The 14,682-nt window shown below is 42.0% G+C and overlaps 1 protein-coding gene across 1 annotated transcript in view; it reads right to left on the reverse strand.

Annotated features, from left to right (window-relative positions):
• Window positions 1–14,682, reverse strand: part of ABCA13 (ATP binding cassette subfamily A member 13) — a 2,435,905-nt gene that overhangs the window by 1,518,985 nt on the left and 902,238 nt on the right. The window contains exon 27 of the mRNA XM_069216941.1: window positions 13,871–14,008. Coding sequence (XP_069073042.1) covers window positions 13,871–14,008 — 138 coding nt within the window. The remainder of the gene's footprint in view (window positions 1–13,870; window positions 14,009–14,682) is intronic.

The raw sequence follows: 14,682 nt of genomic DNA on the forward strand, positions 1-14,682 counted from the left end.
ATCAACCCTGGGCACCGAAACATCACAGTAAGAAACCAAGTCTGTGCTCCTGAAATTCAATGCATTACCGTGCAGTGTGGAAAGAAATTATGCATCATCTATGCCGCGCCTGAAAATCCGACGTCACTCCTTATTTTTCCAAGCATCTCCTCTGCGGCCCCTCTGCGTTGTTGTTTTTGCCGCATCCCAGGTACTGTGTGATACAAAGATACAACCATTGATTCCTAGGGTTTGAGACTCTTTTAAACCCTTAAAAAGTGATATTTCCACTTGTGCTTATTGAATGTTTGTTGTTCTGACCTTATTTTGTTCAGATAAATATTATCTATTTTTCTAAACCTGTGTGGTATATTTTTGTGGTGTTTTCACTGTGTTACTGTATGAGTTTTTGCACAAATACTTTACACATGTCCTTCTAAGTTAAGCATGTCTGCTCTGTGCCAAGATACCAGAGGGTGAGCACAGAATAATTTGGGTTGTGTTGTGACTTACCCTGACTAGGATTGTGGTCCCTACTTGGACAAGGGTGTATACCTCTGCCAACTAGAGACCCAATTTCTAACTCTCCTAATCTCCATTGTGGGAAAAACTGATTTATTTCCATCATGAACTATTCTAGGTTCCTTTCTGCTCACAAAAACTACACTTACATGATCCATGGAGATTTTTTTGGAGCCTTACTGAAGATAGGAGATGCATTCTATGTGCTGAGGATTTTCTATCAATGTCCACGAACAAATGCTATTTATCACTCAATGGCAATGGCTTTTGTATACTGTGGTAACACTCAGTCACCTACTTCACCATACCCAATGAATTGCTGCTCGGAGCAAGGGAAGGCCCTGCGTTTCATTTTGAGCTTTGCCTCTTGGAGATACCAAACCCCGGCAATTGCATTATGATGATCAGGCACCTGGAATGCATCTCCCAGCATAGCAGTATCAATAACATTTTCATTCTGTGCAAACTTACAAATGCCTTCAGTTGCTGCATGCCGTCTGCACTTACACAGAGTCTGTAAGGCTCTCCTCGATTCAAGATTACCGGAAGCCACTGTAACAATGGACACTCTAAACTTCAAAAGATGTCTCCTTGGTTCACTGAAGTTGACGTCAACTCTGCTTTGGCAGGATGTTCACCAGGGTCTCCCCTGAATCCCTGCACCCCCACAAATGTTTAGTGTAGGCTCAGATATTATTTTGACCCATCTCTGTAGGCTTATCAATTAATCCCCAGCAACTGGGACAATTTATTCATCCTGTAAATCTGCAGTAGTGATGTTTCTGCTGATGTAGCTGACTACAGATCATGGCAGTTGGGTGAATTTTAGGCATATTTCTCTCTTGCCGGTGCCAACTAAATTCTTAGAAAAGGCAGTAAATAAGTAGACTGTCAAGCTTTACTGGAACACAATCTCTCTTGGACGACTCAGACTTGGGTTTATACCATTTTAGTTAGTGGGAGTTGTGCCACTTCAGAGTTATTAGATCTCTCAGTGGCCTTTGACACCATGTCACACTCCATTTTATTGGAGCAGCTAGCCAGTAAGAGTATTGATTTGGCACTTCTAGTGAATAAATTCTTTTCTATCAGATTGCACTCAAGTAACCTTCTCAGGGTCTTAGAGGGAGTACCCCATGGCTCTTAACTTATCCATAACCTGTTTAATATGTACTTAACACCTTTGGCCCAAATTGTAAAAACTTTTGGGTTCGTGATTGTGTCCTATCCGGATAATATGCAATTCATATGTGAGCAAACTGCTTCCACCCAGAGCTCTCAAAAGACTGCTTATCATCATTTGCCAAATGGTTCCACGATAGATGTTTGGAATTCAATTCCTCTAAAATAGACATTGTGGTTTTTGGTACTCCTGACTCCATTTGGTCCCATTCATGGCATGCTGCCCTTTGGATCTAGATCAAGCTGTTCCCCTTTCAACCAAAGTCAGAAACCTTGGTATTTTCTTTGCTCAAGGTCTGTCTTTTAGGATCAGGTTAAAACAGTATATTCGACCTGCTTTGTTCTTTTGAAAGCCCCTGGAAAAGTTCTACATTTTCAACCTGTGGCCCGTTGGAAATCACACATTCAGTGTGATCACACCTGGGCTTGATTATGTCAACTCAACTTACTTAAGGGCTCACCAACTATGTCATTCTATAATCACAGACAAAACTGAGTGATGTAGCTTGCTTAGTCCTAGAACTACTGAGCCACCTTCCTGTTTGAAGTCACAATGGTGGCCTACATTGGCTCCCCATTCATGAGAGGGTGTTTTTTAAGTTCCTTCTTCTCACTTCCTGGGCCATTAACCAGACAGGTCAGAATACCTTTAAAGGCAAGTACAGTTTGGTGAGAGCTTTAAAGTCTCAGAAATTATGTTACTCACCATACCCAGGTTTTGGCATACCAGAATGAGTGGGCATTGCTTGTTCTTCCTGGCCACCAACCACTAGAACCTTCTACCAGTTGACCTGCATACGGAACCTACCATTATGATGTTAAGAAAAAATGACAGCCTGGCTTTCTATTCTTGATTAGTCTTCCATGAAATCGTATGCATTGTCTCTAGTTCCAGGATGCTCCTTTGGGTAGATGTTTGCACTTCATTCATACATCACTTGTGGATAATAGCTCAGGCCCACTTACTAGACTGATGAAGTGTTGTGAGGCAGACTTGAAAGAGTTGCCTGAAGAAGAGTGGAGGGGGCTGAAATAATGGAGAGGAAAGTCTCCCTTTCAGTAGAATTTTGTTTAATACAGTTCAGTTAACTACACTGAACTTACTACTCATTTGTTATATCATGTTCTATGAAACATGGGAATGCGGGGTCTGTGAGTTTCGGTTGATATTTTGTTCTCAGTTAAGGATGACTTTTAAAACTTAATGCAAAACTTGCAATTCACGGTTCCATTCTGCTGAGAATCTTAAAGTTGTTCACTACATAAAAATGTTGATTAAATATAGTTTACATGCATTCATAAAGTATTAATGCGGGACAGCAATTTATGCTTTACTACCCAAAAGCAAATTATAGTGCACCACAGAGGTGGCACTATACATATAGTAATCCTAGAGATACTGGAGCACTCCTAAACAGTCTGCATTTGTTTGTTAATCCAGATGAGCCCATTTGGAGTGAGGCCCTTTTATTGATGTTAGAAGCTTTGATTTAACAAGTAAGAGATGAAGATGACTCCACAGCCACAGCCAACACATGTTCCGTCACAATAGTGACTCTTTCAAGTCTTAACATGGCAAGTAGAGCCAGATGGCTTAGATGATCTTGATAATTACTTTTAGCCTACTGTGTGCATTGCCATCGATTGTTAAAATGTCTTCCAATGTAAGCAGAGTGCTGCTGAAAAAATAGACGACTAAGGGCCAGATGAAGGTAGGAATGGGTTTGTGACTCGCAAATCGTGAGTCTGAGCGACTCGCAATTTGCGACTCGCAAACCCATGTGCAGGATGGTGTCCCTGACACCATCTGCGAATCGCAAGGGGGTCGCAAAGACCCACCTCATTAATATTAATTAGGTGGGTCGCAATTTGCGACCCCCTTGCGATTCTCTGCACTCACAGGGATGGTGGCCTGCTGGAGACAGCAGACCACCATGTCTGTGACTGCTTTTTTAATAAAGCAGTTTTTTTTTTTTTGTATTGCAGCCCGTTTTCCTTAAAGGAAAACGAGTTGCAATACACTCGAGAAAATGAAACCATTTGGTTTAATTTTTTCAGAGTAGGCAGTGGTCCTTAGGACCACTGCCTGCTCTGAAAAATATTTTCTGAGCCATTCACAAAGGGGAAGGGGTCCCATGGGGACCCCTTCCCTTTTGCTAATGGGTTAGCACCCACTTCACATGGGTGCTAACTGCGAATTGCTTTGCGACCGCGTTCGCGGTCACGAAGCAATTCTGCATTGCGATGCGAATCGCAAATAGGAAGGGGAACACCCCTTCCTATTTGCGAGTCGCATTCCCATTTTGCGAGTCGGTAACCAAGTTACCGACTCGCAAAATGGGAATGAGCATCGCGATACGCGTTTTGCATGGCGCAAACAGCGAATTTCGCTGTTTGCGCCATGCAAAATGTTTCGTACATCTGGCCCTAAGTTTCAACCTAAAAGAAAGTAGGTATTATATGCAAATTTGGAGCACTGCATGATGAGCTAATAAGGGATCACATTAAATGATCATTGACTCAAAGCTCGAGGACAGACTATAGATGAATGGTGAATGGTAAAAAGCAGAGTTTTGCAAGAGGTGTGCCAGAACTGGTATGAAAACGGAATTTCTCCAAACGCATTAATTACAGGCCTACTACTCGTGCATCAGAGAAAAAGAAGGTTATCAGATGTTTTAGATGTGGTAGTGAGGATAATCTTACTGGCAGTAAAAATGGTGTTGTGAGCAAATTGAAATGTTCATGCTGTGTTAATGAGACATCTGGTGCGGAGTCTTTTTGTAAGGACAATTCCAATTACACTGAAGGAGCTTAAAGCATTAATTACAATATTGTGAATTTGGTTACAACTTCTAGAAAAAATCTTTTTTTCAAATGATAATTGCTGGAGTTGACATTGACAATGTTGCAGATTTGCTTTAGTTGATAAATTGGTTTGGGAGAATAAGTTTATTAACTTGTTAGGCAAGGAGTTGTTTCCTCCTGATTTTTAGTTCTTTGCTGGATAGATCAGAGAGCATTAGGAATCACCTTAAATCCCACTAGCAGCAAACAGGTGGCACTAGTAGATGATAATGAGATAAGAGTTGGTGCTCTCATGTAAAAGCAGTTTCCAGACGTTTTCTCTGGGAATGTTAGAAAACTAGATGGGTTGACACAGAATATTGTTTTAAAAAAGGATGCCAAACCAATCTATCCAAAAGTGAGGAATATACCCTTTGGCATTAGGGACAACATTTCTGCTGAATTAAGTAAATCTGTCACTAATGGATAATTGAGCAAGTTGAGTCCACAGAGTGGATGACACTGTTAGTCATAGCGTGCAAAGCTAGTGGCCAAATTAGACCATGCATAGATTTGAGAGATCTCAACAAGAACATTACCATTAAGAAATGTCCTTTGCCAAGGATTAATAAATCACTAGCTCAAACTAAGAGTTTTCATCCATCGAACACACTTCTGCGTATCACCAAGTTTTGCTATATGCTGACAACAGGGACTATACTGCTTTTATTACTCATTTTGGTTGCTACGGGTTTATGAGAATAATGTTCAGCTTAGTGTCAGCTGCTGCATTTTTTCAACAATTAATGAATCGATTAATCAAAGGCATCAACACAGGGTCATTTATTTTCAGGATGAAATACTTGTGATGAGCAAGGATAAAATTGAACATGTTTCTAAACTAAGGAAAGTACTAAGGCCCATATTTATACTTTTTGACGCTAAACTGCGCTAACGCAGTTTAGCGTAAAAAAATTTAGCGCCGTCTAACGCCATTCTGAAGCGCCATGCGGGCGCCGTATCTATGGAATGGCGTTAGCCGGCGCTAGCAGACCGGCGCTGCCTGGTGTGCGTGGAAAAAAACCACGTAGACCAGGCAGCGCCGGCGTAGGGGGAAAATGGCGTTAGGGCGTCTTAAAATGGGGCAAGTCAGGTTGAGGCAAAAAAATCGCCTCAACCTGATTTGCGCCATTTTTTTCGACGCCCAGACGCCATTTAAATGACTCCTGTCTTAGTAAAGACAGGAATCATGCCCCCTTGCCCAATGGCCATGCCCAGGGGACTAGGGGACTTATGTCCCCTGGGCATGGTCATTGGGCATAGTGGCATGTAGGGGGGCACAAATAAGGCCCCCCTATGCCACCAAAAAAAATGTAAAATATAAAACATGATACTTACCTGAACTTACCTGAATGTCCCTGGGGTGGGTCCCTCCATCCTTGGGTGTCCTCCTGGGGTGGGCAGGGCTGGCAGGGGGGGTCCCTGGGGGCAGGGGAGGGCACCTGTGGGCTCATTTTGAGCCCACAGGCCCCTTAACGCCTACCCTGACCCAGGCGTTAAATAGTGGCGCAAATGCGGGGTTTTTTGACCCGCCAACTCCCGGGCGTGATTTTTGCCCGGGAGTATAAATACGACGCATTTGCGTCGCCGTCATTTTTTTAGACGGGAACGCCTTCCTTGCATCTCATTAACGCAAGGAAGGCGTTCACGCAAAAAAATGACGCTATTTGCCCATACTTTGGCGCTAGACGCGTTTAACGCCAAAGTATAAATATGGCGTTAGTTTTGCGCCGAATTTGCGTCGAAAAAAACGACGCTAATTCGGCGCAAACGGAGTATAAATACGGGCCTAAATACTCTTAGAACTAATGGTTTGACAGAGTAGTACAAGAAATGAATGTTTGTTGTAAGATCAGTAACATATCTTGATCATGAGGTGAGTGGCACTGAGATCCCATCTAAAAGGGAGACTTTGAACGCCATCAAGGATGCATATTCATCTACTTCAAAGGAAAAAAGTTAGATCTTTCCTAGGGTTGTCTGCATTTTACTCTAAATTTCTGAAATATTTTGCTAGCAAACTTTAAGGGCTGAGACAATTGTTAAAGGACTGTAAGGAGTTTGTGTGGGATGACAGTTTACAAGATGAGTTTACATCCATCACAAATGATGTTTGTCAGGCAGGATTTGGCCCTTTAGCACATTCTGTTGTTATGATAGATGCCAGTTGGAAAGAACATGGGACAGTGCTTTCACAAATCGTAAAGCTAGTCATGAGCACAATTTGTCCTTTGCTTCCCATTATCTTTCAACTTCTGTAACAGAAAGCGGAATGTTGGACTGGGTCTGGACAATATAAAAGTTTATGTAATATACATGTGGTTTAATATTTAGGTTGTGCACAGATCAGAGACCTTTGACCAAGGTTTAAGCACCACTGGGGTGCTCAAAGCCACCATTCAGATTGCTAAACTGTTGTTGAGTTTTAAACTTTGATTATGAAGTAGAATACCTTCCAAGTACAAAGTTGCAGATTTCTTTAGAAGGTCCTTTTTACCCACTGAAGAACATGCCCAAGAGGAATAGGAGGTTTTTTGTGTAGCTGTGATGGATGCTAATAAGGAAAGTACTATTTCAGAAGAAGACTGGAAGACAGAATATGTAAATGATGATGTGTTGAACAAGGTCAAAGAATAGACACTTAGAGGTTGGCCTAATAATAACACCATTGATGAGCAATCCAAAGGTTTTTGGGATGCCTAAGGTTTCTATTTGGGGAAGTAAAATAATACCACCATTCTCCTTGAGATTTACATTTATGAGCATCATGCATGAGGGTTATCTACGGATCATTAAGTCTAACGTGATAATCAAGGCATCTTACTAGAGGCCAGGAATTCACTCTGAGGTATGCTAGAGATTGTGGGTCTTGGGCCAATGCTGATAAGTCCTAGGGTGTATTCAGACCACCCTTTGGAGCTATGGAAAATCCTGACGGTCCATAGGAAACCTTAGCTATCAACTTTCTGGCGGCCATTTTGGATCACAACTAAATTCCCAAATATGTAGTGGTACTGTTGGATTTGTTCTCCAAGTGGCCAGAGACATACATTTCCACTAGTGGATTCCCTATAAATTGTCTCCTTTTTGAGAAAACATTCCTCAGAGAAGACATTCCTAAATGTCTGTTGAGGGATAATCGTCCCCGATTTGCATCTGATTGTATAAAAGAGTTCTTGTACCGAAATGGAATCAAGCATAATGGTACTTCCCTTTACTTCCTGGAACTTCCTGTACTTCCCTGCACAGTTGAGAGCCTTAATAAAGTGATAATGGGTAGCATGCAAAAAGTCAATACCTAGTTTTGGGAGAGAGAACTTAATAGATTAATATGGCCTTCAGAATCACTCCAAAGTTGAATGATTACACTCCCTTTAGACTGCTGAGAAGTCAGAGAGCCTTTCATGCCGCCTGGTTGTCTGGAAATCCTCAGAAGGAATGGTCTCCTGTTATTGCTAATAACATGAAGAAAGCAAAAGAGGTTTACAACAAATATTATGATTGTAAACATGGTGTGAAGAAGGTGAGGTTGGAACTTGGTGACTGGGTACGCGTCAAACAGGCCACTAAAACCAAGAACTATCAAAGGTAGTTCAACAAGTCTTTGCAAGTGACAGAGATATTTTCAAATTCAGCCAAGTTAAGTGATGGCAAGATTTCTCATTTAAGCAAATAGATGAAGTGCAACAAAATATGTTTATGGAAAGAAAGAATCCTGAGAATTTTACTGATGCTGGATGTGAAACTTGGCTATAGGATGAAGATAGAGATAGTTGCAATGGGAGTGGAGAGAACCACAAAGATATATGGTAATTACTGGAAATGGTAATTACTGAAAATCATTGTGACACCAAAAGACAGTCAATTGCACCACCAGACTTGGAAGAGAAACTGTGCAAACAGTCATGAGATAATATGTTTTCCATTGTGTTCCATCTTGTTTTAGCTTGTCACCACTTATGTAAACTTATAGTATCTAGCCTGTTAGTCTGATGTTATGTAGTGATTAATATTTAGTTACATTTTTTAAAATCCTTATTGTTAATTTAACATTGTGTTAAAGGTGAAGGAAGTGCGATGTTGACTTATCTTACACATGCCATGTTGTCTCCTAGGTGAGGGGGGCATTCTGGAATACAAGTGGAAAAGTATGGCATTTACTGTTGTGTCTTGCGGCAGACTTACCTCTGTGAGCTCTGTATAAACTCTTATTTTTCCAGGCTGATTCGGCCTCGTCACTAATGGTCACCCATCGGTTCTACTACAAAACTATCTAGCAATAAAGCATAATCAAGTTACCTGGCCTATATACCTTCACACAAGTTCCAATCTTGCACCATTACTGGAGCAATTTTGCATAAACATTTTGAGCTCGCAATAAATTTACAATTGTACCACTTGATACATGGAAAAATATTATTTGCATTAGCTGACAAGTTCAAAAACAACATTTGAAGCAGGCATTTTCCCAATACAACAATTAAATATCAGTGGAAAATAATACTGGCAATAGTCTAGTCAACTGATGCGATAATTGTAATACACCATCTTGACTTATTTCAAACTTTGAAAAAATGGTATTATTTACACCCAACTTGGAGCTATGACCTGCCAATAAATTTCTGCTAACCAAGCACCGCCTTAATTGCTTAAGGCTGTGTCACTGCAGTATACGGCACAGCAAAGGGGCGTCACTGTCACTAGTGCAGCAGGTGCCCTGGTGGCCCGTGGCCCAGAACCATGAAGGGTCCACTGCGCCCTAAATGCAGCTGCTTTTTACTACAAACCAGGGCATGGGAGACGATTTTCCTTTTTGCATTAGGGCCTGTGGCACCTTTATTAAGGTCCCAGGACATCCTGGTCCAGGAACCAGTGTGTGTGAGCAATTCTGTTTCTGATCGTCAGTTTTTGGGTAGTTTTCAGTACCCTTGGTCTCAGGTGCAACTGAGTCCGCAGCAGAAAAAAAACAATTTTTTAACTGTTGAGTGCCCTCTCACTGCAAGTGAACAACCAGCGTCACTTTAGAGGTTCGCTGTAAATTACGGGATTCAATTTGAGACATTTAAAGGAAATGCTAGGGCTAAGCCAGCTAAGTGAGAGAAGAGCAATATATCTCACAATCAGGGGTGGCTCCTCCGTTAGGGCAGAGGAGAGTCGCCCCCCTCCGCCAGCAGCAGAATCTGCAAAACCTTTCACAACGAAGGGATAATAAACTATGTTTATTATCTATGTTTATTATTCCTTCGTTGTGAAAGGGGCGGGCCATGGGGGTGATGAGCTGTGAGGGGAGTGAACTGTGCACTCCCCTCAGTACGCATATATATTTGGCCAGCCATCTTGGGCCGGCCAAACACTCATGCGCAGTAGGCTCTCTCCAGCCTGGCACAGTGTTGCTGGGCAGGAGAGAGCCTACACAGGCTCCCAGTCTGCCTGGAAGCCCCCCGGCTGGGCGCTACCAGCCAATTCTGACACTGCTTTTAGCAGCGTCAGGACTGTCCGCAGGGCAGGCAGGGAGGCTGAGCCTGCAGCGAGACAGAGGAGAGGAGCGGTGCGGCGAGGAGCAAAGTACGTTTTTATTTTCTTATTGTTTTTTTAAATTGATTTTTAGACCCACTCCCACATCCCCCCGTGCGCCGCCCGATCCTGCTCCTTATGAGTGAAGCGAGCCATGACTGCTCACAATAGTAGTAATAGTAAACAGAGAAGCTACTCCATTTAAGATTGAAACCAGAAGACAAGATGAAATTGGCAACAGTAAATGTATGTATCCTGTAAAATTGTTCCCATTCTGGAAGGTATTTTTTCAAAAGAAAGGTGGTAAATGAGTAGAAATGACATGAACCCTCAACTTTAATAGGATAACAGATTAGCTCATTCACAGCGTTTTGTAGGAAAGTGTCCACACAGGAACCAATAAAACCGACCAATAATTAGCAATAACATTATTGTTTTACCTTGACAATAAATAATCATTTATGGATGTGAGGATTCAAAAAATAGAGCTACTATTGACATTTTTTTTCTGTCAAGAAGGTTAAGATGATCTTCCATCCCACTAAGCCAATCTCTAGCCACAAGCTGCACCCTAGCATATCCTTGAAGTTGCCCATCACCTCTCCTTTATTTTTTAGTTCTCCCCCTTCCCATGTGCTTGCACCCCTTCGAACGAGTAGATGTGCAAATGCAAACTAAATGTCTCATTGGCAGCCTGCACCCAGCACCTCTTGGAGTGATTCTACTTACCTGTTCTTTTCCACATCATTTGCTACTATACCCCCACCAGCCCCAACCCCCACAGTCTTTCACATTCTGCACACAGCTCTCCAGACACAATTGTCTAACCTATCACCCTTCCCACTAAAGGCTTAATTTAAATCTTGGCAGTAACAGTCCGCCATTGGTTTTCTGTCTGAAAAACCTGTCCACCGTCTTGCTGGTCTGCCTCAATTAAGATGTTCGTGGGCCCATAGACGAGAGGCAGCCCAAGTCCCGCCGGCTCCCCCAGAAATCTCCACCACCGTCAATGGCGCTACTGGATAAAGTGGCTGGCAGCGGGACTACAGCCACTGTTCCTGCCAAGCCAATCACAATGTGCCTTCCTATCAAGGCAACTGGGACGACTTTACCTCCACACCTGAGTTGGTGGATTGAAAAGGGAATTAGGTAAAACCCCAGTTTTTTCCAATTTCCACTTTTGTTTTTGACTTGACACGACTGGATGAGGTCTGCTGTTGCTGCTGCCACAGGACCAGGAAGGAATCACAACCCCCTCATCGACAGACTCGAAGATAAGCATTCCATATTACTTGTGTACATTGTTTGGTCACTTAACAGCAGCTCAGAACCAATGCAGTGAAATACATTACGGTTATGTTTTTAAGAACAACTTGTGGCATGCATATGTCTGTAGGACATCTGTGTCAGACATCACTGTAGACATACCTGTATAAAACATAAACCGATGACATACACAATATTCATTTTGGTGCAAGTATGCACTACCAAATGAATGCTTCTACCAGACTAAAAAGAACATTACAATAGTAAACTATGCCCATGTGTGCACTTTTAAACAGGACCTGCAAGCGAAATAGGGTGCTTCCAGTTTTGAATCTAAGTCAGTACATGTCGATCACTGGAACAACCATTACGTTCCAATGACACAATGAATTGTACTTTACTACACACTGTGGGACATACTGTGTGAATGCTGAACTCAAGACACGATACATGTACTCCTACTGTCATGTATATTCTTTTGGCAATGTATCTCATATGTGACAGTGAAAAATGTTTGGATGGTACAATTTCCCCTGGCTCTGTTGTCCTTCACTTGTCCCCTGTCTCCTGCCAATAGTGGAGGGGTGTTCTCCTCATGGATGGGCATCTATTGGGCACCTGTCTGGCACCTCAAAGAGTTTGCTTGGGAGGGTTATGAGTGGATTGGCTGGTTGAGGTAGAGAGAACTGGATGGGGTGATGTTGTTGTGTCAGTATGTGAGGAGCCACTTGCATGCGGTCTGTTGTTTGTGGTGTTTGTTTGATTGTATGTTGTGATACTGTGTGCAACATTCAGGTGAGTGTTGTTTTCTTGTCATTATTGTTGCGAGGTGTGTGTTTGTGTAGCTGTGTGTCATTGTGTTGGTAGTTGTGGTTCTGTTGTATGTGGGTTAGACTCAATAGTCTGTGTATGTTGTGTTTAGGATGTATGGCGTTGTGCTTTTTCTACCTGTACATGTTGTGTTGTGTTGGAATGGCAAAAGATCACTGTGTGTATGTAGTGTGTTGCACAGAGTATAGTTCAGGTGGATACATTTGGCTAAAGTACATGGGGGGTGTTTCATGCATTGTTTCAATAGCTCCTGCCATTGTACAATGTACATTGGCTCCCAGGATGGGCTCCTCTCTCAGCAATCTGCTGCCAGTACAATGCCTGCAGAACTGCAACATCTAAATATGGTCAGTGGGAACCTGCCAGGCTGACAGCCAGGGAGTACACTCCATCAAGGCGGTCGGCGGCTAAGCCACAATACATCTAAATACAGCGGTCAGAACTCTGTCATTTTGATGGAGTACTTGGGTCCGCTGCTGCAGAAGGACAGCAGTAATACTGTCAAGATCTAAATCAGGTCCTAAGCTTCTTCACTTCAATATAACCAACCATCACCACTACAAAGCCAAGCAGAAAGAACAAAACCAATGGATTTCAATCATTCATAAAGCTGTCCTCGGAAGCATTTATAATCAAGCTAATAGGCTATTGCTGAAGCATTTATAATCAAGTTAATAGGTTATTGCTGATCAACCTCAAACACTGTAGATTTACTTCCAGTTGCCATCTCCAGAGCTGTAGACCCATGTGTACCACTGTGGAGAAACAACACATTCACCTACAACGATTCACAGAAACCATAAGCAAAATCAAAAGTGAGTGTTGAGAAATGATCTGGCTCAGATTTCTCAACCAACAAGCAGAATGAGCCCACAAACACTCAAGCATTCTACACCACAATCCAATCTTCACTTAAAAACACAATACTCATCAAAAGTCCAATTAACCACATACAGTCTATGGATACTCATCAAAATGGTGCAAAAATCTCTAAATGTCCAATTCATTGCAGTATTAACTCCCCATGCACAGACACATTGCAACTCACTAGATGCCTGTTTTAATGAAAAGCACAGACAATTAGACCATTTGCAGCCCTCGGCAAACACTTAAACTCCTTTGCACTTTGAGACAGACATTCACTAACAGATTCTTTTTCATTGAATGTAGAATAGCACACCTCTCTACTGGAAATGACTTGTGATCACTGTCCCACAATCATTGCAGGCACACTTGAATAGATCCAAGTCAATCTGAAACACTTGCATATTACCCCACTCCTCAAAAAATACCCATGCGCGACCCACTGATCCAAAAACTAAAGCCTTATTACAGGAATCCTACAAAACTGAAAAACCTGAGAAAGTGTTCACATTCAGGAAAACAAACATCTCCGAGGCTCTCATTAATCCAGCTTCCGCTTCATACAAAAACATAAAAACAACACCTTTATTTTGTCAACATCAGGCCAAGCATCACTCTGCGTATGCATCATCCTCATGATCACTGTTGGCTTTCTTATAGTTAATAATACAATAATCAGACTCTGCTTACATTGTGAAGGTACAGTCAAAGGCACTTTACATTTAGTACTGTTACCACATTACAAAAATAGGAATAACAGTTGTAAACAAGGTCCATTTTAAATCTCTATGACTGGGCTTTGAAATAGTAACTATCACTCAATAATCAACTTCCTTTGTAATGGTACAGTATCTTGATCACATACCTTTATGGCGCAGGTTTTCATTAAAAAACACCATATTTGAGTTAAGATAATGCTTCCTTCTGTTCTCTGCTCCACACAAATTTTTCCAGTAGGAAACTGTTAATGGGAAATACCAAGGTTTTGCCGACCCAAATGTTCCTGTGTAGCAAAATATCAGAAGACAAGATGAATGGTTAAAAGGTTGAAAAACAGTGAATATTCTATGCTTTTTTAGCATCAATGGAAGCTTTTTTCAAATATTTTTATCAGTATTTGACACAAGATTCTTCTCCCAGATACAGAAATACCATACTTCCTTCTGTTGTCACCATGCCAAACCACTTCATACGAGATTCTGTTACATAGCCAGCAATGTTGTATCCTTTTAACCTTAAAGTGTTCAATCACAGAATCCGCCCCACCTCCTCCTATTCTCAATTGTCCGGCGAGGGAAGTCTCAATCCATTGCCCTCATTATCACAATTTTTCTCATATTTTGTCGAATTTCCTAGGACACCCTCTACCTTTATACACAACCAGCTCCACTGCATGCATCAATCCACATTTCCTTTCAATTTTTCTACGCTGAGTGATACAACCCCCCTCACCCTTTAATCACAACTGTTCTCACCACTGTTATCACCACATTACATGGGAAAAGCTCATATTTTGGGACTGGTTACCTCTCCCCAGATTCCCAACATCACCAGTCGGGGTCTAAGGGTGACCCTCTCCCCATTCACTGTTGTGAGACACTACTCCACCTGTTTCCAAAACCTCCCCACTTTCAGGCAGCTCTTAACTGTGTGTATCAGGGATCCCATTTCCCCAAA

Source organism: Pleurodeles waltl, chromosome 2_1 (assembly GCF_031143425.1).
Source record: "Pleurodeles waltl isolate 20211129_DDA chromosome 2_1, aPleWal1.hap1.20221129, whole genome shotgun sequence".
Lineage (NCBI taxonomy): Eukaryota > Metazoa > Chordata > Amphibia > Caudata > Salamandridae > Pleurodeles > Pleurodeles waltl.